At 42.8% G+C, this 18,887-nt stretch overlaps 1 protein-coding gene across 5 annotated transcripts in view; it reads right to left on the reverse strand.

Moving 5' to 3' along the window:
* The window catches only part of LOC116323928 (tetratricopeptide repeat protein 28-like), a 180,569-nt gene that overhangs the window by 116,476 nt on the left and 45,206 nt on the right, over positions 1-18,887 (reverse strand). Inside the window, exon 1 of one of the 5 annotated variants that reach the window (XM_039620317.1) lies at positions 5,892-7,052. The exons of the other annotated variants lie outside the window; for them this stretch is intronic. Coding sequence (XP_039476251.1) covers positions 5,892-5,918 — 27 coding nt within the window. The 5' untranslated portion in view covers positions 5,919-7,052. Of the gene's footprint in view, positions 1-5,891; positions 7,053-18,887 lie in introns of those variants that run through there. 5 annotated transcript variants of the gene reach the window in all.

Raw genomic sequence — 18,887 nt, forward strand, 5'->3', positions numbered from 1 at the left:
GAGAAGAAGAAGCATGGGGGTTTGTTCTGTAGTCCTCATTACAGACTCCATCTCATCGGGCCTGTCAGTCACCACCTGTCTGTCTGCCTTGTTAAAGAAACTGGAATCGTGAATCTCCCTTAGGAGACAAGCCCGCTGAGGATATGGCAGTGCTCTTGGCCCACATATCTTAGCAGCTCCAAACATATGGCTGACATAAATATCCCAGTATAAGCCTCATATAAATATATCCAAACTTACAAGAGGGAGTAGCAACTAAAGCGAGCCTTGGGAAGCGGAGACAGAAAAGGCTCAATGGGTCGTGCTCAGCGCCATTTCTCGTTCCTTTCTGTGGGATTTTACAGCCAGTAATAAAAGCCTTTCTTTGCTACCCTCGCCATATCCTATGTGGCAAGAAAAGCAAGGAGAGGCAGGGCCAGCTAGGCCAGATTGATGGTGAGGGGAACTAAAACAATCTGCTCTGGGTTTGGTTGTTTCTGTGACCCCTGGAGAAGCACTCTGCTGAGGCTGTTGGTGTGTGTGTCTGCTACACAGTCTGACTACAAAAACAGTGCACAGCACCTATTTCTTTCTGACTTAAGAGGCGAGAGGGGCTCAGGCTAATCTTGTTTGCTTCTCTCTTACACTATGTGCCATCTGTCCAAGTGGGCAGTGATCATGAAGATGCGGGGGTTAATTAAGTTATGCTCTTTTTTTCACACTCAATAATCATCAATAATCTCCGAAAGGACAAGACGCTGACCACTCAGGAGGCTGTCAATCCATGGAATGGAACGGCAAGTCCAGGCTTAAGGGCAACAGCTAAGCCATGGACACACTCCTGGAAAATTGAGCCTTCAAAGAAGGGCTTATGAATTCCATCTCTGACAATAGAAGAGATGGAATTAGCGAGAGTTAGGGGCATCAGTATGAGACAGGGTGGTATTAGTGGTGCTCTTCACACGTCTCCATCCAGGCTGGATCACAGGCCCCCTTTGGAACACACTAGACGCGATTGTCTGTCACAACACACAGACTGCATTGGTTGGAGACAGCTGCAGCCTGCAGGGCCTCGAGACAGGACCCACTGGAAAGTGTCCAGTGTGGAGTTAAAAAGGAATGTAGAGACTGTGGTTTTGGCAGCTGCGCTGTGATAAATGTTGTGAAACAGAGAAAAGTATGCATGTTTTAAGGCCATATGCTGAAGCGATGTGGCTCCAGTGCCATTGACAGCCCTTATTCAAAACATGTTTCACCCAGATTATGTCTAAAGTGCTGGCTCTCATCAGCATGCACGACTGAGTACATAATACAGAAGCTTAACTGATGAAAAGACTGAAAAGAATTCAGCTTAAGTCCTACAGAGGACTGTTCCACCTCACAGAAAAAGAAAATGTGTTCCAATTGATGTGGTCCATCAAGTTAGGTCCGCCTTATTCCCCGCGGAGGCACCCAGAGACAGGCACCTTCTGAGCCCCAAGAGCAGCTGACCACACCTCTGGAACAATGACCTCAATAAACTCAAACATGGGTCCATTTGCTCAAACAGAATCACTGGAGGGAGAAGGAATGGTGTAGCAAATCAGAAATGAGTGCTCTGAGGCTCGGAGGAAAACATTACAAATGGACTGTTCTACACATAAATCAATTCTTGTATTTACCACTTGCTATCCAAAAATCCATCTCAACACTCACAGTGGAATGTGCAGGTCCCAGGAATGAGGATTAATGAGAGCAGGATGGCCCAGTCACCATTGTCTCTGCTGTTGTATTTTGACAGCACACTCCCAGGAGTGCCTTACCAGCAAATGCCTGCAGACCACTGCGTCACAGTACGAGAAAGAGGATGCCTAGCATTCCAGGAAGCTTTTCTTTCTGTCTTCCATCTCTGTCCAGCCCTCCCAGCGGGAGGCAGAGGATCGGGATTAACGGAGCAAGTGCGGCACATAAATGTCAGCGGCATTGCTGAGTCGATGTTCCCCACGCTGCAGCTCTCCTAACTTGACCCAATACCCCGACCCCATCCTATCTTTCCGCTCCCCAGGGGGGGACGGGGCAGCAGGATGGTCACGTAGCCATATCCAGTTCCGCTTGGCGTGCTGGGCCTTAAATACAGCGCAACATCAGGAACAGCAGGTGCTATCACTCCCTATCATTAATTATACCTGCTGCATCACTCTAGGGCCTCTCACTCCTCAACTCCACATCTCCAAATCACCATCTCTTACACCTTCTTATTCTTAGCCTGTCCCCATTTTCTCTCCTTCAAATCCCAACCACCTAAAAATGCCATCAAGCGCTACAGCAATCCCATTTCTTCTCTGCAATATCCACCCAGCGCTCTGCTTATTTCCTACAGAGCCTACAATCTAGACCCCCATTCATTTGTTCCCTGATGTATTTCAATCTTTGCCCAGCACTCCCGCGTCCTCCCAAGTGAGTCCTCCCTCCAGTGACAGCTACGCTGGCTTTCTTCGCTCATCAGATATCTGTCTTCCAACGCTGTTTTCAGATTTTCATGGGTGTTTCCTGCTTTTAATGTATTCCAAAACTGCTGTGCTGCTGCCAGCCATGAGACGTCACACGGACTGATGGAGAACTGGGAGGAGGAGATAGCCCTTTCCCCTCCACCAGTGAGCTCATAAATAATACCAAATCAAAGAGGAAAAGCAGCATGAGAAAATCCTGGAGGTAAAAAGTCAATGAACATGGCCAGAGATGTACGAGCACGCCTGCTGATGATAAAAGTCAGACTTTGAAATGAGTCTTGCCACAGAAACATGAGCAGGGGATCCTGTCCATCTCAGGTGAAAAGGCCTTATGTCAACTGTGTAGAACCCACAGAAACATCTGGCACGACCACAAAAACAACCAGTAACTTCCTTTGGACTTGGTCACACTGCCACAAGGTATTATGTGAACTTTAAATGCAGGGGCTGGCTTTTTAAGACCACCAACAGGTTGTGAGCCATTCTGCCCAAGAAAACACGGAGTGACCATGACTTGAAAACACATTTGGCAGCAAAGAAAGGAGAGTGCAGTGTTTTTCAGCAAAAGAAAATCATGGGTAAGGAAAAGAACTTAGTTTTCCTGCCAAGTCCATAATTAATGTCCAAAGCTCTTTGGAGTTGTGTGCACAAACATATGGAGACACCAAAAAACAGCTTTTTTTGATATCCACTGTCTTAAAAGCAACACTCCCACAGGCTCTTCATTGTCTGGGTGTAACTCGGTGCCTTAAAAGTGCCAGTGCAGGCACAGTGCCATCTCTTAGCTGACTTCCTGAGTTACCTTTCCCTACAGGACAGGCACAGACGACATTCCTTAATGCTTACTTCCCTGTATGAAACCCATCCAAAAAGGACTGCAGTGGCTACTGCTGTACAGCCACAAAAATCCACACAGCATTTTTTACCCTTGCAAACACAAAACACAAGTAGTTCTTCAAACAGAAAGGAGATTTCCAAGACCAACAAAAAATAAGCCATCTCTGTGGAAAATAATGATTATCACTACACACACCTTTACCGAACCAGTATTGGAAATAAAAGTCTAAAGCAGCCTTTAGTCATATGCCTTCCCAACCACGTTTTAAGCTTCTATAACATGGACTTTCTTAATCAGCTCAGTTGTTCAAACCAAGTCTGTCAAATCAAAAGTTAATCACACAATCCCCCTGAATGAAAGCATTTTCACGCTCCTTTCTTTCCACAACAGACAACCCGCTCTGACGGCAACATTTCCTCTCTCTGCTCAACATTGCAGATTAAGAATTTTGACTCATTACTATAATCCATTAGGAGGAGGTGGATGGGACACTCAACCTGAATCAATATGACTCTCCTACACTTTCTATTGATTGCTCACGCTCTACAAGTGTAGCAAAGAGACAGAAAGAGAAGCTGATAAACACGAGAGCGGGGACCTCGAGGACTGTTTGTGAAATTAGTTTGTGTGCACCTTCTAAAGTGAGCATTGAATTCAAAAGAAATTGCTTTCTCCACAATATGGAGCACAATGGCTGCTTTCTATTCCAGTACACTGCATGTTTTTTTGTTTGTTGGTTGATTTTTTTTTTTTTTGCACTACCTTAGTTGGATGACATCTTTGGCAGCGTACCAGAGTTCAGGGTGAACAGACAATGTCAGACACACAGAAACACACACACACTATTTGCATGGCAATTCAAAATATTGAACACTGCTCTGTGGGTCTGCGTTTTCTGCTCTAAGTGCTTGTGCTCATCCATATGCATCTAGCATCCTATACAACCAACAGGTTAATTAATCAACATCAGGCGAAACAGAGTAACCATTTTCCTCTTTGAAATGAATCCCCAAAATGAGCGCTCTGGTGCAACTCACCTCACTGAAATCCACAAAAAATAATCTACATATGACAGACAGTGTATCTTTATGGTGTTTTCAAGTTGAGTACACATGACTGAAGGGCTGGGGGTAGAAATCAGTTCCTGCAGCGTGGAAAGGCTTTTAGTCCTCAAAGGGGGGGGAACCTAACGGATGACTCTGGCAGACACGCTGCACAGCTGTAGAAATCATTAGGACGTGCTCGCAACATTTATTTTCTGTGTTGATAATTCAACATTAAGGAGCTTGGGTTTTATAATTTGCTTTCATCTCATCTTTCAGGAAGAGATTAGCCACATTAATGACACTTGATGAAGAACAAACAACACAGAGATCTAATTTAGGAAACAGCACTGAAGACCTACAACCAGCGCTAGTGGTAGTGGTTAGGCTGTTAATTTACCAGTGCCCCGAATAGCCACAAAGACAGATCATCATCAAGTTGCAGCTGAGCAGGGGAAAAAAGATCTGGGCCAGGAGGAAAAATCCTGCAAGTGTTTATGCTGCTGTCGAACAAAGTCTTCTGAATGATCCAAAACAGCTGACAAATGAAGGAAAGGACTTACTCATCCTTTCATATTTTTTTTTCTCTCCTTTGAATCCAGACCAGAGTAAAGCTGCTTCTGTAAAGGGAAAAACTGTTTCTTGTCAGACAAGTGCCCCCTGCTGGTAAAAATCCAAATCTTAGCCATTTTTGTGCTACTATTTTTTTCCCCCTTTTTTTTTTCTTTTTTTCTTTACAGACCCCAGATGATTTTCAGATATTTTCCATGCTGTAATACCCCACGGCTATGAAAACTGAGCAGTGATAGAAAGCAATAACAATACAACCTTGAGAGTAAATGTATATCTGATCTTGGAAACAAGAAACCCGGACACATGTTTTAGTAATCCTAAAGAGAAAATAAAATGCTAAAAGAGGCATTTAAGAAGTGGTGCCGGTATATTCTGAAACTTTTAGCAGAATGTTTCCTTTCTTTTTCCACCCACTTTTAAACCTGACGAGATTATTTTTCATTTTGACACTTGATTGGGCGATTTATATTCCCACAACTGCAGAGGTTCACTGCCCCACGCATTAATCACTGATGTCTTGATTAGTCCAGATCAGGAACGCAGGGCTGTCGGATGTTGTAAAGAGGTACAGGGCATACACGACATCAGTATATGGGTTAACATGGTCTTCGTCAGTGCATGACACATTTTACACCCCGGCATGTGCACTAGTAATGTGAAATTAAATTACATGTTATAATTAACATGTGATTACTGTACTCGGAATCATTAAAACGGATTTTCTGTGGCAGAAAATATCCATAAAGATCAAAGTGTAACGGAACAGAAACTTGCTCGTCCTTATAAACTCTGCTTTGGCTACAGTTTAATATAGTTTAGTGCACAACGCTAATGTGATTACTACTATAGGTGTAGCCGATCATTTGTAGTAAGCGAACAGGCAGAGCGGCAGTCTGTGGCCGAGCCCCTCTGCCCAACTTGAGATCTACTAGAGAAACGTTATCATCAAAATATCTCAGAAACACTCACCTTCTTCCGGGGCTGCCATTTCATCATATTTGTAAACCAAAATGGAACAGCATTAAGATATTATATGAGAAAGGAATGTAGATTCAAAGAAATCCAGAGCGCAAGTCATGCTGCCTCTCGACTTCCCTCGATTTTGCAGCAGATTTTCTCCAAGGAGCTATGCATGATGGTGTGCGACTCTCAGCTTTGCGGCAATTTCGGGGTAGACAGCACAGTCAACAGAAATCACACAACGGTTAAATCCACAACTGAAGCTCGGAGGATAAATCAGAGACACATTGTGTCAACTGACACTGTTTGGGTGAAAGGTTCCTGTGCGTAAATCCAAAGTAGGAGTCCGTAATGAACCCGGTCCCTCTTCACTCGGCACGCAAGATCAGCGCCACCGGGACCAATCGGGATCTTGTTTCAGGAAAATTTATTCTTAAAGTTTTGTCTCAAAAAGAAGAAGAAGAAGAAGAAAAAGAAGAAGAAGAAGTAGTCTTCCCTATAAGTAGGTAGGTTACAAAATTTAGTCCAGCGCGGTGCGAATAAACTGTGTCCAATCTGTCCTAGTCGATGCGGAGCAGACCACAGGGAAGCGAAATGACTACCAAAATGCAAAAACACTCAACACAAGTGGTCAAATCCCGTTTTCCAGCGGCCGAAACACACTTTTGGAAGTATTCGTAGAGAAATAGTCACACAGAGGTCGGTGGAGACGGCGCGACAGGCAAGGATTACTTTTATGAGAAGGGGGGGTTCAAGCACCAAAAAAAAATCCCTGGAATTTCTGCAGCTGGAAGGATATCCTGGTTCACGCAACAGCCAAAAAAAGAAAAAAAGAAAAGAAAAACTGGACTACAGCTTTCTGATCACTTCCTTCCCTGCGCTCCTCCAGCCTCACAGTTTAGAGACTTGTAGCAGTGGAGCTGAGCCGTCGTAAGGTAGCAGGGTCATAGCGCCGCCGTCCAAAGACTTGCCAAAAAGTACGCTTTACATTTACGCACTTAGATGGTGCTGCCACCCAAACAGGAGGCGGACTGTGGATTGGTGCGTCGCTCAAGGACACATCCCTAGATCCTAAATCCTCGAGCAGTCTCTTTTACCACGTGCCAATTGCTGTGGCAGCCCAACATGCTTTAAATACAGGACAGGGTTTTGTGATTTGCAGGAAATGTCCTTCTTGTCAGTTTAAGTTGTTGGTATAGACCTCATACTCCAACAAACAATAGTCACACAGAAGCTGATTAAAGCTGTTCAGTTCAGTATGAATCTAAAGAAGATGTGATTATTTTTCTCCAAAAATCTCCTATAGCGTGACCACATCCCTACAAAATAAATGAATCTGGGATACTTTACCAAAGCCAAGAGGTGGGTGCATCTAACATAAAAAACAAACTCTGCAGGTTAAATGTTTGGAGACAGCCACTACTTTTTATATGAATACAATTTTACAAATTCTTAGAAACATAAATGGAAGCTAAAGTTTGTTTTTGTAGTCTTTTGCGATAGCCTTTGCACATTGGTCACCATTTTTTCAGCTGCTCATCTGTCTGGTAATCACCTTTGCTCGCAGCAGCGATGCATCCATCGCTTTCTCTTTCACATTTTCTGTGATGCTGTGTTCACTTTTGTAAACAACAGACATTCAAAATGTTGGATATTGTTTAAATATGTGGGCTAATTGGACTGGTAATGCTGTGCACCCCCACATAAAGAGGGACGGCTGTTGACCTTAGGTCACTAAAAAATTTAAGTGTCCAACCTCACACAAAGAAAAATGATAGAGTGAATCTGGTTAGCAGGTCATCACAGTATAAACGGGTGTGAATAAGCTCACAAAATTCAAATAACACTACACAGTGCTGCTGCATGAGCTTGCTGCCTTGATCATTCTCAATAGAAGCTACTGTCCTTGATTATTTTTGAATATTTTCATGGCAAGAAGAGACTGAATTCACACATAAAGGGTACAGTTTACAAAGGACAGAGAGCCTTGGACACTGGTGACAGCTACAGCCCTGTTTCTATACACTTTACGTGTTTCTTCCTGCTGAGAGGAACTGTCAGGTGCAATAAACTGTGCAATATGTTACCGCACATCAGAGATCTGACATCGCGAAAGATTATTGGTGAGCACGGTTTAAAAATACCAGCTTCTTTTAAATTAAGAACAGAGGAAATGATAACAAACAACACACTGGAATCACCGTCAGAGACACACTGAAGAAGAATGACTATCAGCAGGCGATGTGTTGAATTATCAGTGTCTCGTTCTGCCACTGGCCTTTTACCAGTTTCTAATCTTCTAATCTGTGATTCAGTTTTATAAAATTCTATGATTAAAAGTGCTCTTTCAACAATAGTGTCATGAGGGGCTCAAAACTTTTACAGTTCAGGTATTCATTTATAATGAATATTGCTTTTGTTGCCTGATAATAAAAGAGGAACAACAAAAAACCCTAAAAATAAACATCAGAAATACCAAGAATTTTTCAATCAGTGCACCACTGCTATCATCAGAAAAACATATCTAATGATGCTGAACCCAGCTCCTGCAGCAAAAACATAGACTACTCATCACCAGATACATGATAGCAGTAAGAGAGTAACAATAAAAGCCCCTCTCTCTATTTTTCAGAAATGATCTTAAAGTAAGGGGAAAGCTGGATTAAAGAAATGGTCAATATTGAAGTGCAGGTGAAACCAGTTTAACCAGTAGGCTTGTGATTTAAATTGGTTTAGGTAATTGACTCTATGGAGCTGTGAGTTTGTCAATAAACTAGTGTGTCTTCAGGGTCAGCTGGGTGCGCAGTGCACCTAGGGGTCACCAAGATAACAAAAGGCAGCAGGAGGAGGGGCGAAGCTGACATATGGTCCGATGGACAAACTCCTGCTGTGCAAAATGAGTCCATGAAACACTCGGATGAACATAAACACTGTCACTGCATCCGCATCCGCAGCTGGTACTGCGATCAAAGCACGCATTTGTAGTCAAAAGAGGTGGGAGTTATGTGTGCCTATATTATACAGTGTCTATATTTTTCCCTAGCTTGTATTCCCATGGCCACAAATGACTCCTGTTGGGTCTGTGCAGCACACCACACCACTAAGATACTATTTACACTTGTGTTTTCTTTCATCCACACACGCACGCTCACACATTAAAGCCCCACTTTCTAAAGCAGGTTTACACAGGAGATTGTTTCATAAAAGGCGTTTTTGGTGACCAATCAAAGGCCAGCTCAGCGCGCTGTTCAGCAACAGCCTGTCATCTGGCATCTCCATACAGAAGCAGGCTCCCTGTGCGTGCCTCTGCTTTCCCAATCACAGCCGCACAGGAAATCAGACTCCAGCCTTCAGAGGGAAACAACCAACCCCCCGCCCCCAACTCTCCCCCCTCTTTCATTTTCCACAACTTGGAGCTGTTTAAAAGTTTGCGCTTCCTTTTCTTGTTCTTGCCAATAACGCCCTCAAAAATGTCTCTGCTGTATGTTTTGTTCAGAGGGTTGGTGAGTTAGGCTCGTCTGTTAGCGTTGGACAACTGCATTACAATAAAACTAATTCAAGTAGGGCGCAAAGGTCTGTCGCTCTACTACTACAGAAGTTTGCACTGCTGTGATACAACGCTGTGGGCCAATGTCGTCACTGAGGATTGCGAAGGCAAAATGTTTAGAGAGGCGCCACTTCAGGGATGTCATTGCATCACTTAATCATAAAATGTTTCTAGTAAAATGCCTCATAGCTGATAAACTTTTCCACAAGCCACACATTTTATTTGGTCAAACTCTTGGTTCAGATCTGACAAAGCCCGATCGGGTGCAATCAACACCCAAGCAGCCTTGTTCAGACGCTTCATGTCCCAAACTGACCTCATCTTGCACAGGTGCATTTAAAGCCATTTCGTAAAAGTGAAATTTGACTATTAACTGTACATGTAAGTCATTCTACTGAGCTGAGCTCACAGCATTCCCCGTCTTATTTGCTAGATGCCTTATACTTCATAGCTGGAAGAACGCTCTTCCACAACTTCATAACTGGGTGGAGGAGGAATCATCCCATCATAAATCTGAACTGCTTAAACACACTGTCTGTGGCTCCACCCAGAAGTATTATTAGAGCTGGCAACCTGTCTGTCGCACTTTGCGACTGAATAGAAGGAGAACTGAAAAGGTATTTAACACACGACTGAAGAATAGCAATCCAAAAGCTCTTCTAAATGTCTGAGTGTAATTTATCCCAGCACAGGCTCTCACTCTGAAGTCCCAACATCAGAGTGTCGCTGAGCACCGTCGTCCCCTCTGTGAAAAAACAGCATCCTTTTAATTTTAGGGGCTGAGATTTTAAACCAGTAAAGCACGCACACTAACACACACTAACACAAGGATATGTCATGTCTAACATCCCCTGTACAGATATATTTACAGGTTAACGTGACAGTACAAACATGGCAGTCACCACGCTGTTCGGTAGCTATAAAGTGTCAGTGCTTCATGTTGGAAGACGGCAGAACAGACATTCGGTAAACCTCGCAGGCATTCGAGATTCATAAAGCAAAAAGTCTTGAAAGCTCATTTGTTCCAGCATCGAAATTTAAAACATAAGAATATAATTTACGGTATTTGACGGATTGCTTCCACTGCGTGACATGGCAGACGGATGAATCTGTTTTGAAATGCTTAACAACATTAGAACAATGAAAGTGTTAAACAGCAATGACACCCACCACTCTGCTGTGCCGTACATCACTGAAAACAAATAACCCTCATCAGCATTTACTCATTCACCTCTTTTACACAGCTGTATTCTTAGATGATGTTGTGTCAGAATGGAGCCTGCTGTGGACTCTGTGAGATGGCTGTTCGTGTGTGTGTGTGTGAGTGCGTGCATGCATGTGTCTTAGTTTGAGCTTGGTGTTGATTAAGTGTCTGGAGCCTGAGGGGGGATAATGAGAGCTTCTAATTAATGAGCCTGTGCATATCTCAGAGTCACAGGGTCCTATCTGCAGAGAGCAACTCATACACACACACACACACACACACACACACACGTACAGACATATACATGCACGCATACACAGAAACACACCTCAGTGCACTGTGGGGATTTATCCCTGCGCTTCACAGTATTTTCTCCAGGGAAGCCCAGCTGGGAGTGTGTCACTCTGGCTGCTGTCCCTGATAAGTGTCCTCTAATAGGGATGGATGGGGGTTATGGAGCCCCCGCTATGAGAAGGTCACATGCATTGACCACCCAATGTGCCCCCAAGCTAAGGCTGATGTCACAGGCCCTGAAAACCGTCCCAAATCTTATTTGTTTGCTGGGTCTTCGTGTCACATCCTGACCAACACCACTGAGTCTTTGTAGAAGAACCAATTTACATGAAGTCAGTGAGGAACAGGGCAAAATATTTGCTCACCAGTGCGAAAAAACTAGGCTGAATCCTTGTGTTGGCAGCTGCATCATTATAGCAAATGCAATTACCAGTTTGTCTGAGTGGGAACGTGCTTCACCTTCTTAGATTTAAAGATATTTTCCAGTGTAAGAAGAGAGCATATATGTATCACAGAGACACATATAATTGTCTTCCCACAAAAAAAACATAAGAACATCACTTGTTCCAGTTCAGTGTCTACAGTGTAAGAGCCAGTGACAAAGACACAGAGCAAAATAAAACATAACAAAGAGACACTGTTATCTTTATTTAACTGTAATCCCCACACATTAACACTGTACAGTTTTTATCATTATGTGTGCTAACCAAGCAGGTTATATGTTCAGATTATGATCCCATTTATCAAACAACATGTTTTTTTCTAACTGATACATTATTTGTAACATTGATACAGATACCAATGATTGGTAATGCAAAGATCCGATGTTCTGATACACAAGCTGCACATAAAACAAAGAGAAGATGTGTTAATTGACATATTAATTTACTTGTTCACACTGTGCTCCGATCACCTGATTGTTGTGTTTCTATAGTTTGATTTCTTTGCATGTGTGAATTGGATGGGTTGTTATCGACATCTGGTGAGAATTTCATGTCAATAGCACCTTTAGAAATATATTTAGAAATTGGTGACATGTTCAGTACTTATTTTACCTGCTATAGCTAATATCAGCCAATAATCCCCAAAGGTTGATCCTGTTCATCTGGACGTAGCGTTTTCAGTGCGAGAAACGTTTCGTTACTCATCCAAAGTGACTTCTTCAGTCTCAGCTGATTGCAGGTTTCCCCAACCCTATAAACAGTACATTTGCACAATAACTGAAGTTATCCCACTGAATGAAAAATGGGCTGTGAGGTTGGGGAAACCTGCAATCAGCTGAGACTGAAGAAGTCACTTGGATGAGTGATGAAACGTTTCTCCCACTGAAAACGCTACGTCCAGATGACCAGAATCAACCTTTTGGGATTTACTTACCTGGATGATTGAGCACGCATCAAGACATCAGCCAATAATGTCGTTTAGGCTTTACAGCTAACATGAATTTACCTATCCATAATGGCAAAACCCATTTCCTCTACCATAAGCTTAGCAACACTTTGCATTTCTTTAAAAGTTTCAGTCCACAAATCTCATTCAGTTTTTGGCTCATGTGCTTGAAACTGTAACATGTCTTGATAAACCTGCCAATGAGTAAGAAGTAAAAACAAGTATCAGTGCTAAACAATAAAGCGGTGAAAGAAAAAGAGAAAGAAATCTGTGGTTTGAGTTATAATCACGAGTCAAATGTGTCAGCCAGTGTGCGTATTGCAGTTAATTTGCAACTTGTGAGTTGAAGCCATAAAACATCTCTACAATGTAGAACATCCATGCATCTATTCATAAATAATTTAACGGAGGCCTCTGGGGTGTTTTAACCATGTCCTGATGTACCCAAAAGCCCATGTTATTTCCACAAAGGAAACATAAACACTCTTATCTGTAGTCTACACAGCATGTGATTATGCAATTAAAAGCTCTTTTTCTTTTTGAAACATTCTGGAGTTTAATCAGTGATTCCTCACAATCTTAATGTGTGATAAAGACACACGATTATAATCTTTTTATTCTCCTTAAGTCCCATCCACTAATTTTCTCATCTTCCTTTTCCGTCTTCCAATCACACTAATGAAGAAGGGCTTGTTTATCCCCCGGAGTCCCTCGGCAGTGCATTTCTGTTCCGACTTTATGCAAAGAGAGAGACCTTTGCTTTGGTGATGTGTTTAATAATTCAGTGGTCTTGGACACGGATGAAACGGGCTCCAGCATATTGTTTCAATCAGACCGGCAGTTAAATAAGCACTGGGGTTTGACGTCTGTGGCAGGATCAATAATAACAGTGTTGCCACACACTCCAACGCATGAGACCGAGATCCTGTGTGGTCCCCCTCAGTCTATACACTAAACTTAGAGATGGAACAGGACAATGCATTCGAATGTGTTTGTGTCTATCTGCTTCCACGAATACAAATATACACACACATAAAAACACACAAAACCATGCTGTGGCCAGACCCACCCATCTCTACTCCCTCATTTAGAAAAGCCCCAAAACCAAAAGTATGCCTCTCTTTTTCAATTACCTTTCTTCCCACCATCACTACCACACCAAATCTATCTAAAATTTCCCAGTCTCTTTTTCCTTTCTCTCTCATATCAAATGTATCCATGTGTTACCGTCACACTCCTACACATGCACACACACACAAAGTCATACCACAGTCTGCTAATCATACCATGCACATTAAAGCATTAAAGCTACAATTTATGACCGATGATCTCTTGAGCAGACTACAATTAATTGAAACTAACTGTGCAAATATTTGAGTACTTATAAAATCCTCGGTTTGGTTACTCAAAGTTGTTAAAGGCAAATTCATGAAAGCCAGACAAGAGACTGTGATTTGCTTTAACAAAGTATTTTTTTCCTCAATAATTATACCATAATACCTTAATACTTAAGGCCTATTATGCCAATGACAGCTCTTCCTGCCCTCACTAATCTAATCCTGCGAGAGCACATCAGTTGAGAATGAACTCTTTTGAAGCGAGGAGGCTTATGAAAAAATAATAAAATGGACTCAGTAAAAAGTTCTTGCTTATGCAGAGTGGCAATCGGTAGAAACACAAAGTTGGGGTGTTGAGTACAGTAGATGCTTCCTGTCCCATTGAGCGCACGTAGCTCGTGATCACTGCTGTGAAGAGATTAGGCCAGTCTACTCCTTAAATCACTCTGACTTGAGATCAAAGGGGTTAAAGTCGGATTAGGATTAATGTGTCTTGGTAGAACAGGTGATAATCCTTTAAATTAGCCATGTAGCACAGGCGGGCCTCTTTTTCATCTCAACACCTGACTTACGGGTTGAAATACAGAGAGCTCAGATACAGGAAAGTAGCGCTGTTGTTGCCCTGATTAGTTGTCTTCCTTCACCCTGACCACTCAGATAGCAGGCAGTGCTCTAATGCATCAGCAAGATGACTTCATTTGCATGCAGGCGATGTTTTTCGAGAGTGGCTGAGTCAAACAGCTGTGCTGCTTGCTTCCTTTGAGACGAGGGTTACGTAAAGCGCACTTTTATGATTCGAGATCCTTTATTAACAGGTGGCTAACAGGATATCCTCGGGCAAGGTACGGCAAACACTTTGAGAGAAGTACGGCAGCCCGGTGCTATTGATACGCATCATGTAGAGGCTCTGTAACTGATCTAGCGGAAGAAGGAAGTCGTAGGGGGGTTTGACTCCACTCCAAGGACAGAAATGCTCCAGACCATTCCTATCAGACTCTTCACACATGCTGCCTCTCACCCCCACCAGCTTCCTCCCCTGCTGTCAAACCTCCTTGTCTTCTGTTTGACTTTTCTACTCAAATCATCTTCATCCCACTCCAGCTCAAGCTCCTGTCAGCTAAGAGTCTGCAAGAAAAGAGTCCCGGGAAAAATACACCTGGGACAAAATGACTCTAAGTCCACTCTAAGGCTGTAACACAAAACCCAGGACTGTCCATACACCTGTCAAAAGATGGCTAATTAGCATTTTTGGGCCAGGAGTAGCAGTGGTGCTGAAACTGCTCCCCACAGAGCTGCTGTCTGCTACCACAGCTACCAGTTTGGCCAGTGGGTCTGCTCCAGTCCCAGCCATCTGGCTAGCCTGCTAACATCCGATCCCTCTCCCAGACTGGTCAGCCGAAGAAACAAACACAACCTTAAATAAGGTCAGGACGCGCTAAAGTAGCCCAGAAGAGTGAGAGCAGTGGATTAAAACTGAGGAGGGACGGGATGTGACAGATAAACTAATTGTTGAGAGCTAAAGTAAGAGAGGAACCGTAAGAGACAGAGAGGACACTCCTTCCTTTAAGCGACCACCCTCTGTGAGGCTCAGTGACTGATGAATCCGCCTGTCTGTGTTTCCACACTGCATGTGTGTGTGTGGGCGCGCGTGCGTGTAGGAGAGAGAGTACAGCATGTAAGCATGTGTGCACGCATGAATACAATCTCACGTTTCTCAAACAGATCATGACAGCTCACAGCCGGAAGGAAAGCTACATTTCACCCACAATTCAGCAGCGATTCGTAGATCCACAGCGGGACGTCCGGGATAGATGGTTATTTGGAAGGTCATTAGAACTGCGGTTGATAAAGCACAGAAGAAAGGTTTCCACTCAAGTATGAAACCTGTGAAATATTTACATTCATATTACCGTGACGCTGTAAAGAATATGATTGCACTTTATTTCTTGATGTAAGATGCGGGGAAAAAATGGTGAATCACACGCCCCGCTGAGCTTTTCCATCCCAGCACGATATCAGACTCTTTATTTTGAATCCCAGCTCTGCAGTTCACCTCCTTAGTGTCGGAAAGCCTGAGGCAGACAAAAATATTTCAATTTGGGGCAGGTTGATAAGTTAAACATGTTTCTTAGTCTGATGACGGTGATGTAAATAAATAGTCTTGAAGTGCAGGATGTCCTCTGGTGTAATCTACGCAACAAATAACAGGCTATAAAAAAAGAATGGTTTTAAATCCACTGGAGGTTCAACGATGCAAACAAATCTGTGTCTGAATGCATAAACGTTGCCTTCACCTTTTCAAAGCGCCATCTGCTTTAATACTCTCGCTAATCTAATTGGGGAGATTTTAAAAAGTCAAAAGTTTTAAAGGTAAAGGCTTTGCCTTTGCAAAGAACACACCGCTGATACACTCACCTGATACAGTCTAAGTAAATGCAAATTTAAGTGAGAATCCACGGTGCAGCAGAGAGCAAGCAGTGCAAACATCAGCAGTTTTGAGAGTAGGTTACTCTCTTTCTCTGACCCTCATTCTTTCTTGACTCTCAGTCTCTCCATCTCTGTCTCGCACTCTTCTTCCCCCTCCGTGGCCCGGCCAGGACTTCTCTGTCCTTCATCCTCATTCTATTTCATGCCTCGTCCTTCTCTTGCTCAGTCCTCATCCATCACCACTCGCACCCTGCACTTCGCACTACCGCACCCCCACCCCCACCCATTCGGTATACAGCTTGGCCAGATACAGATGCAGCCTTCAGTTAGCCTCCGCGCTGACACACTCCTCTGTGACTCATCACTTCATCTGACTCGATTTAGCATTCATCACATCACAACATCTCTATCACCATCCAGCTACTGGCTGAAACGCACTGGAAAAACAGTCAGAACACAATCTGTGTTGTAACTAAAGGCGATCCAATATTGCTGTTATGATGATGCTTCAAGTGAAAAAGTGAAAAAGGCTCGTTTTCTGGATTTATTCTTAGTTGAATTCAATCATTTCATGAGCCTGGACATGACTCATGATAAAGAGCTACTCAGAGTGGTAGAGTTAAATGGTGGTTATAAACCAGCCCTTTCTCACTCTCAGTGCATCAAAAATTGCCATTTTGTCAAAGCTGCTGGCATCTCCAAATTAAGCACAAGGTGACCTTTGGCCTGTCATTTCCAGCTTGTTGCTAATCGATGTTTGTAAAGAACCCCTTACATCACACTTAGATCATGTTTAACTCACCGGATTGTAAAAGGCAAAACGTTATTAAGAGGTTTACCTTTTCAACGCTAAGTCTAATCCTAAGCAAACGCATATTTAAATAATATTTCAAAATTTGCACTTATGGATGATTGCAAAGGAGTGATGCATGACATTTACACAACTCTAAGTAAACATCATTTTCAGGTTTAATGTTCTATTTCAAACCACAGCCAATCCTAACTGTAAGCAAATAGTCTTTAGTGACCAAAACTGAAACACAAAATTATCTAAAAGGCGACTTTACCACACCCACTGAACCTAACCATGAAAGTAGAACAAAAGAGGGGTATGAGAGAAAAATACACAAATCAGCAAATGTAAACACAGCAAAACAAAGTTCAGAATGTTTTGAACAGTTTCCAAACCACAGTTCCCTGGCTGACACTCTCCTGACTCACTCCACCGCCACCTCTCCACCCGCCTGATGGTGGCTAGTTATCTCTTGGCATATAACAATGTGTCAAGGCCCAGCTGCCAAAGGACACCTTGTACAGAATTTGGAGATGACAGCAGTGCTGACAGAACAGTAGTACTTCACACTCTGGGATAAACTTGATGGAAAATGGGAGGATGAATGGACACAAGAGGGGTAAACCATTGGTTCAGTGTGCTTGGAACAAGCTAGTGTGTAAGCTGTGTTGCCCAGTCATAACACTAGAGCCACAATCACTGACCGGGTAACAGATATAATGGATCAGTACTGACTTATCACAGATATATCAATATCAGCATGTAAGTCTTGTGAAAAAGGAGTTTTATCAGGACTCTGTGCAGTGCTGCAAAAACCAAGCACACACTTACTGTTTTCATACCGATTAACAGGATAAGTAGTTGCCAGGTGCTGTTAGTCACATGCATTTTATTAACTGATCTTCAGTAAGTGTGATCACCTCTATAAAAGCAGAAGTTTTGATGTTTTCTGGAGCATTCAGATTTTAGCATGTTAAATGTTGAATTTCACAGCAGTATGATTAGAAACAAGCATGGGTTGTTTGGAAGGAGAAAACCTCTTCTCTCTAAAAAGAACACAGTAGCTAGGGGTGGGAGAAAACAATCAATAGAGCATACTATCATGATATTTTGGGAGGCAATATTGTATCGACACAGAGACACCAAATAATTTATTAAAGAAATTTAAATACTCTGGAAATACTGTAAACAAGAGGGCCCCTCTCATGCACCCCGATCTTGAGACACTGCTAGCTGAGCCAACACACTTAGCCTGACAAAACTATCTCTTAATTCAGAGCAAGCTAATTGCTCAGTCACACAAATAGAAACAGGGCAACGACCTCTTTGCATCTACAAATAAACAAATAAATAAATAAATAAATAAATAAAAATGGTGGCTCTGTGTCTTCACATTCTGCAACAGATTGCAACATGTGGTGACCAAAATGGTTGCTCAGAGCTTGAGTGCGTTTCACACTCACAACAGATTTTGATCGCAAGGAGTCTGCGCAGGTCAACCTTTCGGATCCCAAACACAGGAGCAAATCTACAACAGACTGAAAAACAAAAGAATCGAGGTGTTGCAGTGGCCCAGTTAAAGTTCAGATCTCAACCTGATTGAAATGCTGTGTTGAGACCTTAAGAGAGCTGTGGATAAACAAATGCTTGCAAAACCGAAGCAATGTTGTAAAGAGTGCGCCAAAATTCCTCAACAATGACGTGAGACACTGATAAAGTCAAATGTGAAGTTCTTGAAGCTATAGCTGGTGCTACAAACTACGTGACATAGGGTGTACTTAGTTCTCCCAGTACTGCATGGTAAAGCCCTGTGAGAAGTTATTTCACAGGACTGTGTGTGTCAGCCGATGTGCACTGATACCAATTTTTTTTCTTATAGAGCATAATTTAGAAATGATGTCACTACATTGTGCGTCCAGCAGAGCGGATTTCACTCCACTGTTTCTATCAAGCAGACTATTTATAACAGCTGGCCATGGTTTTGTACAGTCAGATGCTAAAACTATCCCTTTTC

The sequence above is a fragment of the Oreochromis aureus genome, linkage group 12 (assembly GCF_013358895.1).
Source record: "Oreochromis aureus strain Israel breed Guangdong linkage group 12, ZZ_aureus, whole genome shotgun sequence".
In the NCBI taxonomy this organism is placed as follows: Eukaryota; Metazoa; Chordata; class Actinopteri; order Cichliformes; family Cichlidae; genus Oreochromis; species Oreochromis aureus.